The following is a 15,690-nucleotide window of genomic DNA, read 5'->3' as shown; positions in this document are numbered from 1 at the left end:
ATATATAAGAACCGTTATATAAAATATATTTTTTTTCAATTTATTTATAATGTTTTTTATACCTTTTATTTCTTTGAGAACTTTCTTTAATGCTTTTTCTTCTTCCGCGTACAAAAATCACCAAAATTTCAACAATAATTCAACAGAAAAAACTCAATTGCCTAGCTCACGTAATTCAATCCATCTGAAGGTGAATAGAATATACCAAAACAACGAATGAATTTAAACAAGTAGAGTTCTAATATTCACAATTCTCGTTGTAGTAAATGACACCGTTTCGCTTCGCAATGCAATTGCGTACTACAAAGCGCAAAAAACAGTGCGATGCACAAAAGCCAGTTCAAGCGCTCGTACTATAAGCTGTGTAGACTGTGTGCGTCTGTGTGTGATGTGTGGATAGATGGACATGACGACAAACCAACGACATAATATACGAATTTAAAGCAAACACACATACACCTATAGACATACCTACAATTATGTAGATATGTAAGTGAATATATATGAGAGCGCGCAATTCTATATGGTGTCATATAAGTCGAGTCCAAATACACGCCGCCGTAACACTACAACCCTCAGCACACTTCCAGAATAGGCGACCCTAAGCAGCTAGTCACCGTAAGCGTAAACCCCCAAGCACGAATCGAACTAGAGAAGTACGTAGTGGAATCAAAACAAAAGAGCGCGCACTGCTGGCGAGCGTGTAACAACGTCCGGCCAGCTCGTCAAATAGACAGCCGACAGTCGAGCCGTGAGCTTGCCCGCCAGCCAGACGCTCGATTCCCTACTTGTCGGGCTGCGAGCAGCTTGTTTTGCGGCCAACACGAGACAATAAATGGCAAGAACAACATTCAACTAACAAGAGCAACAACAGCTGTTAGCATTTGAGCACAAAGCAAATGTTAATACATATACGCATATATGTATGTATTTACACCAGCGCTGCGCGTATGTGTAAGTGTAAGCTTGCACATATGGTTTATGGCTAGGTTGCATTGTTGCTGCAGTTTTCGCCAACGAAAAAGGCAACTTGCACTTGGCCCGGAACAGCTGAGCGCGCTCTCACTCAGCGCTGAGCATGCTCGCAGCGCATTTACATACATAAATACACATATTTACATACATACATATGTATATGCCTTCCAATAAATATGCGTTCTAGCACGCTGCATGCGCTATATAGGTTGTTGCATCACGCATACATAAATATCTACAGACACATGCACATACAAACAAATGCAAATATATTATACAATATTTAAGGGGGTAAGTTGACCTTATATTCGCTACTTCCTCTGCCTACTTATTTCACAATTTCGCAAATAACCGCGAAGGCCATGTCGGAAGGAATTGCATGCTCATTGTTAATGCTTACTTTTTTGTGTTTATCGCTTTGTTCTACTAAATTTTTAAGTGAAAAACACTTCGTGGCAATAATTTCAAGGAAACTTGTAGCTAGCGGCATGTAATTACCAAAGGCGATAAAGAGTCATGCTGTTATGGTATGATATAGCAGCGGAACTTTGGTGGGAGTTGAAGCAGGTGCATCACCAAATGAAGGTCAGTGGCCTGCATACACGGATATGTGTGTTAGTTGAAATGTACAACGTTGAATAATAGTGTTTTTCACGAGGTTGAATTAGTAATTGAATTGATATCTTTAAACCTTAAAGTAGTTAGCTAGTAGTAGCAAAAAATATTTTATCCTCGAAATATTGTTAAATATAGTTTTAATATTGCGTCATTTTAGAAAAAGTCTCCAAACTCTACATACGTCAAAATGCAATAATAATAATGCTAACTGTAAGAAAAACTAAGTTTAGAAGATTTTTACACAGTTTCTTAATTTTTCCGAAAAGTCTCCACCAGTAAAAAATGTTTTAAATTAATAGAGCGAATATCTGTTATCACTAAAATACATTCAAAATAGTTTTACATTATAACAAGAGTAATTAAATTGATATTTTTAAAACTTAAAGTAGGTTGAGTAGCACAAAGTTAGAATTTTAAATTAAAAAAATTGTATCTTCAAAATATTGTTAGATATAATAGATTATATTAATATTGCGTCATTTTAGACAAAGTCTCCAAACTCTACACATCTCAAAATGCAATAATAATACTGCTACGTGTAAGAAAACCCAATTTTAAAATATTTTTACGCAGTTTCAGCATTTTTCCGAAAAGTCTCCACTAGTAAAAAAAATGTTGTAAATTAGTAATAGTTTTAAATATAACAAGTTTTAAATTATAACAAGAGCCTATATTGACCGAAAATCTTGAAACCAAGTTATCATAACGCTCAAAATTTACATATGTATATTTTGTATTAAAGATTTGTATGTGTATATGTATATATTGTTTGTATGTATATACTTTACAACCGCTATTAATTTGAAAAACTGTCACATCTATAAAAAGAAAATTTGTTATGAAATATATGCTCATCGAATACTAATTACAAAATTTGAATTTCAATTTGTATTAAATTTTGAAAGTCTACATTAGCAATTAAAAGCAGTTGTTTAATTGTATAATTGCGATGTAAATGCGAAAATTCTACATCTTATGAAACAAACTATTACTTTTGCAAGAAAGTAGCATTTCTAATTTAGAAATCATTTATTAATTCACCAAAGCTCCGGTGCATGTATCAGTTCAAATATTTCAGATGTTCTAACTTATTTCAGCGCATAAATAATTCATGTAATCTAATTATATAGCAATTATTTAATTATTTAAAGTATTACAAAAGGCATATATTAAGACCTTAATTGTTCTAATTATTATTATGAATATGTAACTAATTAAAATAGTTCTAACCACTTCAAATTGTAATACGAACGACTGTAATTCGAGGCAATTATGTATATTAAATGTAACAAACTTACTGTATAGTTTAATTCTATAAACAACCACTTTTTAGACGATTAAAGTTGAACTGAAGCTTTAGCATTAACAATTTAATATTATCGACATATTCTATTAATTTTTTTAATAATTGAAGAAAGTCTCCGAACTCGCCACTGGTTTAATTTTTCTAATTCTTTATTCATTTTAAACAAATAAAAATAAATATTTTATTCTGCACAGTTTTCAACCATTTTAAAACTCTACACTCGCCAAAACTCGAACTTGGCATCAGTAGGCATAAATTTACTTGTATTATTTACTTAAAGTTTCATTTCCTTCAATATCTCCACATAATAATCTTATTGAACATGCTTTTGAATAATTTCGAAACTCTACACTAACTGAAACTTGTTATTTTGACTTAAGACGCATGAATTTCTCATACTTATGTTGTATTTTTAATACTTTGACAGAAAGTTTCCAACCTCTCCACTAAGCTCAGATTCAATATGAAAGAAGTGAAGTATTAGACACATTTTTATTATGCTTAGTAGATGTAGTTATTGAAATTTATCATATCTGATATTCAGATACAACATTTGCAAATTTATCTGTATGTATGTATAATAGTTAAGTGTATTTAGAAGTTTCAAATAATTTACTCTGTCCACTTTTAAATAAACTAAAAGGTATACATAGCATAATGAACTCTCAAGAAGTGATGTGAAATACACATCAAGTGTATTGACAAATTAAAAACAAAATATGTAAATAAATAGCACATATCTACATATGTACATAACTTATATTCACATACCAGCATGTAGGTTTGAGTAAATAAAAAAAATTCTAAAACCGCAAAACTGACAATTATTAAATAAATAAGAAAATATTCCATTAATAAAAGATTATGAAGCAGACAAAGGCAGGAGAGAGTAAAAAAAGAGTGTGAAAGAGGCAGACATTTTTTTCATTCGCAAATGCAAATTTATGCCAACGGAAAAATAGAATAAATAATAAAGTATAATAAATATAAACGAAACAAAGATGTAAATAAACAAATGCGTTTTAAGTGAGTTTCTCCTTCTAGAGTATAGTATGTAAATAAAGCAAGAAAAGAACGCACAAGGTCGGTCATATTATGCTATGTATAATTAATATACGCATTTAAATTACTCATACGCCGTGGCGCTAATGGAAGACAGTTCAGCGACATTACAATGTTGTAAAGCGATAAACTTAAAATGGACTCATTCATGTGGCTTAAAGAGCTACTTATTGCGCTAAGCACGATTACTGGAAGTGGTTGTTGTAGCTACAAAACCTTTTTAAAGCATAAATTGTAAAATTAGCGACCAAGGAAAACTCATTAGCACTATGGGCATAATTTAAAATAAAAACTTGCTAGATTATATACATATACACATATGTACTACATACATATGTACCTAAGTACATAAAAATATAGAAATATGTGCATGTTTAGTATTTCTATGCAGGTAAAAGTAGAAAATAACATATGGCTTGTAATCGGAAGCTAGTTTAAACCGCTAAGAAATGTATAATGAGCCAAATTCATTGGATTAACAGCACCCTTTAACAAAATTTTGGTAAACTTGGCGAACACTGAAGTTTGTTTACTACCAAAATATGTAAAATTAAATAAATTTAAAAAAATTTCATTTACTAAACTTAAATACCACTTTTCCAAAAACCCAACAAACTCTACACTTGCAAAACTTTCTATAATACAACACTCGAACACACAGCAATTAACTTTATGTTTAATTTTCCCGAAATACAATTTTCAAAAACTCTCCACTTTTTAAAAGCAGCGAATAAGGCGCTAAGGAGCGCACACGCATTTAGTACAGTTGAGTTACTTGTTTGCATACTTGGAAAAAATCATGCAAAAGTGCGTAAACTCGTTATAAAAACGTACCTGTGCAAACGATTAACACCATTTAAATTTGTAACGAAATGTTAAATTTGTTGTCGAAATTTGTATCAAGTTCAAATATCGAACTGCACACATTATTTTGCAGCAAGTGACTAACATCACGCACCAAAACTATTTATAAAATAAAGCCTCCTGTCAGCTTTACACACAAATGCGGTTATTTACACAAGCGCACTTCCTAATTTCTTATAACCAATATATATTGCATTTTAATGGGAATGTAAATGATTAAGGCGCACATGTAAAACATAGACGCAAGACACCCACCCGGTTTAATAAGCCGGTTAGCTACCCAAAGCGCTTGGCTGACTATTTTACAGTAAAATAAATTAGTTGTTGACGCTAACGAAACCAGTTCAGCCATCTAGCTGGTAGACGTTTAAGCAAATTTGTAGACGTGCAGCGTTAGTCAATGACCTTTCGATTTGTACACATACAAATAAAAAGTTAAAAAAAATATACAAAACAAAGCTAATATTAAGTTAGGGGGGCGAAAAGTATGTAACTGTTAAATTTGCAAACAAACATATTTTCATTTGCATTTGGAGATATTTGATTCTTTTTTTTTTAATAAAAGTTTTGCAAAAGTCTCCAAACTCTCTACTGAAAGGAGTATGCCGAAACTAACTGTTTAATTTGCAAACAAAATTATATTTATTTATATTTGCACATACAGAATTGATTTTTCTTAAAAAATAAAAGATTTGCAAAAGTCTCCAAACTCTCCACATTGCAAAAAGCACGCGCATTCGAAGTCTCCTAAATCTACAATTGCGAGAAAATATTTTTACAAATTGCTTACAGGATATTTCCATTATATGACCAAAATATTAAAACAGTTTTTTTACTCCTCATAAATTGGGGCGCCACATAACACACGGAGGCTGAACAAAAACGCAGACCATTATTTAACTTTAATTAAAAGCTGTTTGTTTATGTAATTTTTATTAATTTTGATTAAGCCTTAACCCATATTTACTTTCAATAAAGGTATTGCACAACAATTCCATTCAGGTTACTAAAAGCTTTATAGAAATTGCGGGGAATTTTGCTGTTAAAAAACGTGAAAACACTAAAAGGCATTGATTAGCAGTTACATGCTAGTAACGTTGGTTAGTAACTTAAACAGGAATTATTTACTTTTCAATTTAATAAGTAAATATTATATAATATTATTAACAGATTAATTACTAAATAAGTTTTTTTTTACTTTTTTTTTTATAAATCATTATTTTACTTTTTTCAAGCTAGTTTTTCTAAAATTAAATAATTTGCAGCTGAACCAGGAAGCATATACAATTTTATGCTTAGAAATTTAATTATAAAAAATGATTTATAAAAAGAAAATAGAAGAAATTTGTTTAATTCGCATGACGTTTCAACACTGGCATTATTAAATCGTTTTGACGCGATTAAGGTCAACGGCAACCACGATGTAAACAAACCATTTAATAGGAGCTGCTGTTTCGTGCAGTTTGTGTTGAATGAAAGTGAGCAAAACTGGTCCGCCAACAGCTGGTTGCTTGTGGGCGCAAAAGATTGCGAAAAAAATTAATTTTTATTTTATTTTTACGCGTGAAAAATAGTGTATTTATCAGTAAATTTATGGCTTTTAAAAACGTGGTGGCGATATAAATTGAAAAAAATGCACATACATATGTATATACATATATTCATATACCGAACAATTGGGTTATTGTTAAGAAAAATAAGTTTACATTTTTGTAAAAAAAAAAACTTAAAAAATTATACAATTTTTAATTTTCAGAAATCCGCATGGAAATAATTTTGATATTTAAGACTATAAAATACATAAGTTTTTGTCTGACGGCTCTAATTTTCAGATTATTTGTGAACAAATATTTACCAAAAAAAATATTTTCAAAAACTCTCCATTTTTCAAAAACACTAATTATCACACTAAAAAGCATTCTTAAAAACCGTTGTTAATGGTAAAAAGCATTCTTAAAACTTCAAAAATTATTTAATTTTAAAATTTTTTATTTTCTTGCAAATAAATTTGACTATTTAATGCTTATAAAAGACATAATTTATTGTCTGACTACTCAAGTTTTCAGTTCATTGAATTTTTTCAACAAATCTTCCAGAAACAAAAATATTTTCAAAACTCTCCAATTTTCAGGAACATTAATTATCGAACTAAAAAGCATTATACAAGGTTTAATTCTATTCAATTTATATTTATGTGTTTTTAAAAAAGTTTGAGGCTCTACAAATGTCCTTTTAATGTTTTGAAACTTCGTTTCATATCTTTTTTTTAATTTTTTTTAGCCGCAAAATGGGTAAAAATTGTATTTTCGGCTTTTATTTTAAAAATAGGACGCTGGTAAAGTGTTTTTTAAGCTTTTATAAATTTATAAATTTTCCAAAGTCTACATACTCTCCGCCAACTGAAAATTATGTTATTACTTAATAAGCATGATTGCTAACGTTTTAATATACTATTTTATAAGAAAATAAATCTTTTTATCAGGGGAAAAATTTTAAAAATTGAATTCTTCTAGATAGTAAAAATTTTAATTTTTTGCATGAAATTATAAGAAATAGCTAGTTATGCTTCATCTGTAGTATTTTAGTCAAACGTCAAGCAATTTTAGATTATTTTCGATCAGTATTTTGAAAGTCTACACGCTATGTTTATGAGTATTTGCATATAGGAGCAGTAGATATAATCGCACATCATATTATTTAATATTTTAAAAAGTCTACGCCTTATTCTTGTCAATTTAAAAAATTTCGACCAGTTTTTTGAAAGTTTACGCATACTATTTATACGTATTTGCATATAGGAACAGTAGAAATAATCCCACATCATTTTAAGCGACATTTTCAACATTTTAAAAAGTCTACACTCTATTCATGTAAATTTCAAAAACTCTCCAAAAAGTTTTTTCTTGTATTTATAACGTAATTACGTTCAAAATAAAACTAAACATTCTTATTCTTAAAATTTTCATTAAAATTTCCGCCATTTTTCCTTTTTGAACTTTTCAAATACACTCCAATTACTTGAAATTAAATCATTTATTGTTTACTTCTATTTATAAGTGTCATTACGTCAACTAATTGTTAAGTAATTTCTAACAGCAGCACTTCTTTGCCGCAATAGCATATCATTTGAACGCCTAAATGCAAATATTAGCAAACACCACGGGGCGTATGATTAACGTAATTGCCGCACATTTGCGGTTTGTGCGCATATGTGTTAGTCGCAATTGCTACAATTACAGAAAATCAGTTGACACTTGCGAAAAATGCACACAGCACTGATTGCGTCCATTAAATATGGGCAATGTGAATGCCTTGCGCACATAAAGCGCTAGAGACGGCGCATAAATGTCGTCGAAATAGCAAAGTTTTTCAAATTAACTAACAAACTACCTTGTAATGCGAAGTTTAGAGTTAATTTCAAAAAAAAAAAAAACATGGAAATAATAGAAGATTAGTTAATCTTTTGAAGGAAGTAGAAGTAAACAAATCAGCGGCAGCGCTGTACCAAATCACAATTATTTATAATCGTCAATGAAATTGCTATAATTTTTATGGAGAAATGTAAACAATTATGTAAGTGTTGTGTGAGAAACAAAATGTGCTGACTATAAAGTAGCGCTCAAATGCCAAACAAATAAAAAAATAAAGAGAAAGCAAATACAAAAACAAAATCATCAAAGCTGTCACAACATCAGTTAAACGCACGTGCGTTCAACCACCCTTGTTTATAGAGATATATGTATACATATGTATATGTATGCGAGTACGTTTTTTAACTTGCATGGGCGTCGCTCTCTTTGCTTCTTTTTTCGCTAAAACAATGTTGTAGAAGGGTCAGTGATGAGAACCAGTCACAATATTATATATAAACACGTTGGGAATTTTATGACACTTTATATAATATAAGAAAATGTCGTAAGTAATCACGTGTAGCACAATTCTGTGGTTGGGTAAAACGTAAAGTGCTAGAGAGTGTTTTTGTAATTTAGCGACAAGCTCGTAAAGTAAAACTTGTGTGACAATAGGATAGTTGTGATTGGAAAATAAGTTAAACCAAAAATATACATAAATAATTACATAATAAAAATGCTGAGTAAATCTAGCAAAAATATTCGATTTCCTATTTTGTAGGAAACTCAACTCTATTAACGCTATACAGCCTACGCGAACATTAAAAGCGTACAAATAGTATTAAGTGGTTTTCTATATACTTCGAAATAAATTTTAAGTATTTGTATAAAATTTTGTTAATCTTTACAAATTGTAGACTTCGTTAAATGTCATGGAGAAAAAGATAAACATGGTAGGAAGCTATTCTTCTCACCCAAACAATGCTTTAGTATTTTTACAGCCTTTTGCTAAACTCTCCAAATTGTAGACTTCCATAAATGTCATTGAAAAAACGATAAACACAGCTCTAAGCTCTTTATATCACTAAATAATGCGTTCTAAAAATGTTTTAAAAGTCTCCAAACTCTACACACTAACAAAAACATTTCAAAATTAGTTAGTGTTACTTGTTGTGGCCGAAAAACTGTAAAATCAGAATTTTTGAAAAATTTTAAACTTTCCACGACAAGCAAATATTGAAATTACATATATTTTTCGCGCAAACTCTATAATAAATTCAGCTTAATATTTTCTGTAAATTTATGACCACCTCTCTTCATCGTCCACCAAAAAAACAAATAACGAACCTGTAAAAAATGTCATGTGAGTAAATTCAATTCACCCAACTTGCTAATTACTTGTACCGACACTAGTGCCACGCATTTTCAATCAGCATCGCAATTAAATTGAATGAGAAGAAGAAAAAACAAACAGGCGTCGTCACAAAATGCAAAACACTGTGTTGTTATTATTATTATTCTGCGATGCGCATTGGTGTCGTTACTTTATATTATTATTACTCGGCCACCGCATTTTAAGCCCTTTTTATTAAGTATAGTATACCGATACTGTATACATTTGTATGTGTGTATTTATGTATGTATCTGTTTGGACTTGATAAACGTGAGCGCAAATAATTTATTTTTAACATTTGCGCAGAAAAATATTGCAAAACATTGTCCACTACGCACATATAAACATACAGACATTTAAAAATATATGCAGTCTGGTAAGCTCAAAGCCTGTACGTTTGTATGAATGTGCTGGTATGTTAATTTCTGAGTCGTTTGCGAAATAAGTTATTAAAGTGTAACATATTTTTGGCAACTTAACGATTTGTATGACCTCTGCTTGTAACGGTTACCCACTCAATGCGCTCCATGTAAATCAGTTACGTCAATGAGCGTGAAAATTAAATATAAATTACCGTTATAGGTGGTGTGTGGCTTAAAGAGAAGAGGCAGAACAATCAAAGCGATGATAATTTTAAATAAAGTCAGCACAGTGATGCGCTTTCGTGTATACATATAATTAGGCTACAGCGTCATGTAAGCGGAAAGGAAAAGAGTGTGACGGATTCTCCGAAGGGAGACGATGTGTATTGTAATGTAATTGCTTTTGGCGGGGATTTTGTGAAAGTTATATTTTTAAATAAAATGCAGTTAGGAAAACTACTAAAATAGAAAGGAGGTTTTTTGAACTCACACAGGAAAGTCTAGAGTTTTTATTACGAAAAAGAAAAAAAATAGCAAAGTGATGAAGTTAAATAATTTGCGTTGTATTTCGCATAAATTTCAAAAAGTCTCCAAAAAGGCATTCGGCGCATATAACTAATAAATACTATATAATACTAAGTTAGCGGTCAGTACATAGTAAAATTAAAGTATACAAATTTTGGAAAAGTCTCCAAACTCTCCATTTGGCTCTACAGCGTATATACATAATTAATACTTTAAAAAATAAATTATCGCCGCTAAAAAGACATTTAATTAAAGTATACACATTTTGGAAAAGTCTCCAAAATAACCACATCACCAAAATTAATGCAAATCGCAAATCGCTAAATTTAAAAAATTCACGAAGTGTTAAAAACTTCTGACAAATCATTTGTAATTAAACACTGCACAAACACCAAACAATAGAAAGCATTAACTAGAATATCAACAGAGTATGTATTAAAACAAAAATATTATGAAGGACTGAATAATATACAAACAGCTAAAAAAAATACCCACGGAAAGTGCAACATTTTGCAGTATATCCCTGCCAGCTCCTTCGACAAACGCAGCGATGGCGGACGGCTGTGAAACCGCGGTGGAGACGTCGACAGCGAGGTCGGCGTCGAAGCAGCCGACATCGACGAGCATGGACTGCAGGCGCCAGCCAATGACTCGGTCGACAGCGAAGTTGTATACGACGAGGCGGGAGAAGGATTCAGCGATGAAAGCGGCGTACGATAGATGTCGCCCTCATAGTAATGCACCGCTGATGGCAACAAATCGCCAGCATCCACTTCACGCGTTTGCAAATCAATCTGCAAATCTGTGGTGGTTATGCGTAAGGCGGGTATATCTTTGGCGTTGAGGCGCATGCACGAGGCTTCAGGCACCTTTAAGTAGTTTCCACTGTGAATATGACTTTTATTTTCATTGCTGTTGTTATGATGATGAAAGTTGCTGCCACTGTTGCCGCTTTTGCTGCTATTGCAGCTGCTGCTGTTGCTCTTGCTATTATTTATCGTGGCCAATTCATCGTTGCTAAGAAAATCGCGATGATGGTGGTGTTGCTGTTGTTGGCTTTTATTGGGTTTCTTCTTTTTGGACGCAACATATTGCTTCTCATAATGATGGTAGTGGCCACCATTAATGTAAGAGGCTGCCATTGCCTTTTCATATTCGATGTTACGCGTGTTGTTGTAATCATTGATGTGTAGATTTGGTTTCGGTTGTTGTTGCTTGGCGGTGGTGGAGGTGCCGCCAAAGGAGTTGGAGAGTTTTTCGATGTATTTGTTGAAGATCATTTTGGTATTTTTGTTTTTAGGTAAGGGAGACTTTTTAGTAGACTTCTAATACTTAATACTGTTTGCGTATGTTTTGTGTTTTGTGACACAAAATTTACAAATTTCTAGTATTTATTTTTGGTATTTTAGAAATCTTAGTTTTCAAAACAATTTTTTGTTTTTTTTTTAAATTCGTGTGTAATATGTTTAAGCTGATTTTGCCTTTTGTTGTAAATTAAAATTGATATCCTCAAACTGGATATTTCCTTTAAGTGTATTTTAATTTTCACTTTCTTAATTTATATTATTATTTATTTTTATACTCTTGCTTTGAAAATTAGAGCAGAATTATGTTTTTGCATTAAGTCAACCGTTAAATCTCTGTTAATTACGGTTACAGTTGTTAGCACATCTGCTTGCTAGTTAAATATTGTTTTGAGTTTTGGTTTTATTTGTTCTACAATATTCAGCAAAAATCGCTTATGCAATTATTTATCACAGTTTAGTTATTTTTCTCCACTAATTTCCGCACTTGTTATCACACACTATACACTTCCTGTTTTTCACACCTTTTTACTACATTTTCAGTTTTAACAAAATAATTTTATTGAAGTTTTATTAGCTCAAACACTGTATTGAACTTGTGGAACACTTTGCTCACAAAATAAAATTGTACTTTTTACACTTTTTTTTCGCTAAAAAATAACGTTTTGTTCGTTTTCTCTAGCACAACTTCCTTAACTTTCACTTTTCAGTGTCGTTCTTTATTCTCGGCTAGTCTCGACTGGCTTATGCACTAGCGTGTAGTCCTTCACTTGATGAACTTTTTCAAAGCAAGCAGCAATTTCTTTTCAATCGGTTTATGCGCTTTCACGCAAAGTTGCGTATTCTTTGCCGCCACAACGGACACTGGCGTACTGTTACGTGCGGTGTTGTGGTCAAGACTCGTGCTCGTTTGTGCATCAAATAAATGCTCGTTGAGATATAATGAATGCATTTTTCATGTATGTCGCTGCCGCAGCTTACACGAACTTACAATTTACAATGTTATCTGCGATGTTTGTAGTTGGAGTCATTCGGCGTTCGCTGTTTTTGTTGTTGTTTATTACTTAGTTATTTATTTTTTATTATTAGCTGTGTGATTACTTTAAGCACAGTTGTGCATAAAATTAAGGAACTTTTAAGTGTTGTGCGTGCGCAAATTATTTGACAGAATTACCGACATACATATATGTAGATATATATTTTTATAAAAAAAAAAACAAAAAACAACTGTATGTATGTCTGTATATTTTTAAACCTGTTCGATTTCGAGTGGACGCCGTTTTTGGTTTTCCAACGATATTAAATGTACGTTGAAAAATGTTGAAAAATTCCAATTTCCAATTCCGATCACATAAACACACGCTCAACGCTCGCACGATCAGTCAATCAATAGCGATCTTCGATCGATCTCTTTTTACGGCTCGTACCTTTTTTGGCAAGACATATATATTCAATGAATATATATATATATATGAGATTTCAAAACTTTTAGAAGCTTACGAACCGCATAAACTGTGCATTTCAACGTTTTTGAAAATTTATACACTTCCAAAAAATAAAACGATCAAGAAACGATATTATATAGACACGAACACAAACACTTGTGCTTTGACTCGTACGACGCGATCTCGTTGTCTGTTTTGTTTATACGGAATTTTTATGGCTTATTTTTACAGAGTGTACGTTCTGTACAAACGCGCTGTCTTAACGCAAGTGAAACGTACGCCGTTGTATTCTATACTTTTTAAGCAAATGCCGCGGCGCGCCTTGCAAGGCGATCGACGCGCTGCGATACGCGAACGGCTTTGTTGTTGATGGCGTTCTTGAGACTTGCAGAATTGGTGAAGCGCGCGAATCGAGGTGTTACTGATGAGCGTTAACGTGCGGAGGTGATGAGCGGCTATCGGCTGTCGGCTCGACATATGTAAGTATGGCTTTGTTTTATTTGAGACGATTTTTGCTGTGCGCTTGGTGAACGCGCTTTCGTTTGCCGGCTGGCGTATGTGTTAGCGCTCTACTAACACATGAGTTGGTATGCGCTCAACGAATGAGTGCGGTGAGTCAACAAATTATGAAGCATATCATGGACATGATTTGGAACTTTTGAGTAAACAACTGCAGGTGAGCGCCCGCATTGCGCTCTCAACAACGCGCCAACGGGCGCTGAGCGCCCACCCACAAGGATTAGCTGCAAATGCAGAAGAGCGCGATGTGCTACGCTCTCCCCACCTAATGTGCTGAGCGCGTTCACCAGGTGGGCGTGCATGATCGCGGTGACAGATCGCATGATCCGTAGATTTCAGATTTAATTGAACTCACCGTAAGCACTTAATTTCTTTGCGCGTTACTCATAAGTGGTGTTGTTTTTGTTTTAATTTAGTAGTTGTGTGGCCTGCTTGTTTACAAACTCCGAACGCGCCAATTTGGTATTAACAGTCACCGCACACTCCTTCACCGCTGCCGCAGCAAATGACGCGTTTCAAGTGAGCAGGTATGTTGCAAGCATGCGTTAATCAATTTGAATGACAAATAAGATTATATATATCTAAATGAGTACAGTCATTAAAGGCGGTCACCCAAATTGATTCGCTGGAAATTTATTTAAATTTACTGCACTCTAATATAATATGTAAGCAATTAGGACGGTCACATGAAACCGCAAAAACTTCTGACAAATAATTCTATATGCATATGCCAACATTTAAACATACTTTCGTATATACAATCGAAAATGCAAAAGCTGTCCTTTATATGAAAAAGCAAGTCACATAATGATAAACTGAGTGACGCTTTGAAAAAAAGCAAGTTGCAGGGAACAATTTTTGCAACAAAAGCGAACTGCAGCGATAAGCCTAGACAGTTTCCAGGAATGCGCCAACAAGTTGCAACGAGCCACGACAGCATTTTTGCATCTGCTTTTAAATTGAAAGTAGAAATAGCAACTGGCACGCGCAAATATACCAGAAACGAAATTCTGAGAATACTGCAAGCTGCATATGCATAAGAATTTCAGCTTTATGCGGCACGAAGTATTTTATACACACTATCAAAAATTTCGCTATAAATTAATTTGTTAGGGACTCTACACTTTGTAAAACAATTCCTAAGCAAACAACTTTCACATTTATAATCATCACCTAAAAAAGAAGTTGAGTTTGACGCATTTCGAAAAATTCTCCACATAAACAAATTTTTGATAAGCGAATTTTATGCACTCCTCACCTAAAACAGAAGTTGAATTTGACACATTTCGAAAACTCTCCAAACTCTCCACATAAATAAATGATTGGTAAGCGAATTTTGTGCACTCCTCACCTGAAAAAGAAGTTGAATTTTACACATATCGAAAACTCTCCAAACTCTCCACATAAAAAGTTTTTTTTTTGCACTTCACAGCATTGCAACATATTTTCAAATCTCAATCAAATCTTATACATTATAAAGAAGCTATGAAAGAATGTGAGAGAAAAACTAAGCTTTTCATCAAAGTCTCCAAACTCTCCAACAGTAAAAAGAAGTTGCAAACTAATTTCCAATTACTTAGAAAAATTTTAGGCAAAAATTAAACAAAAATTAGACGAATTTTAACTGAAAATTATTAGTTTCCGAAAACACAGTCAAAAAGACTTCAATTTCGGTGATGGTTACAGGTATATGTATAAAGCATTGGTATTTTTAAAGATGATTCAATATTTATACATTTTTTAAAGATTACAACAATAGCATGTGACACAATTCTTACATTAGTGCAAACAAATATACGTATATACATAAATATGTAATGTTCATACATACATACATAGTATGTAAAATAAGGTATGTGACACAATTGACTCATTTATGTGGGTCTTTAGAAGTTAAACAAACAAATCGCTTTATTTACTAAGCAAATATCAAGTGGAAGATGGACTACTGCGCTTAAGTGGCTTAT

General features: G+C 32.5%; 1 protein-coding gene across 5 annotated transcripts in view; it reads right to left on the bottom strand.

Annotated features, from left to right (window-relative positions):
- Positions 1 to 15,690, bottom strand: part of LOC108976260 (tyrosine-protein phosphatase corkscrew) — a 62,608-nt gene that overhangs the window by 22,536 nt on the left and 24,382 nt on the right. For 3 of the 5 annotated variants that reach the window (XM_018945228.1, XM_018945227.1, XM_018945229.1), the window contains exon 1: positions 10,951 to 13,453. The exons of the other annotated variants lie outside the window; for them this stretch is intronic. In XM_018945228.1, coding sequence (XP_018800773.1) covers positions 10,951 to 11,735 — 785 coding nt within the window. In that variant the 5' untranslated portion in view covers positions 11,736 to 13,453. Of the gene's footprint in view, positions 1 to 10,950; positions 13,454 to 15,690 lie in introns of those variants that run through there. 5 annotated transcript variants of the gene reach the window in all.

This window comes from Bactrocera latifrons, unplaced genomic scaffold (assembly GCF_001853355.1).
Source record: "Bactrocera latifrons isolate USDA-ARS-PBARC rearing strain unplaced genomic scaffold, ASM185335v1 scaffold_74, whole genome shotgun sequence".
NCBI lineage: Eukaryota > Metazoa > Arthropoda > Insecta > Diptera > Tephritidae > Bactrocera > Bactrocera latifrons.
Note: the sequence above shows the minus strand (reverse complement) of the source record. Positions and strands in the feature narration are given on the sequence as shown.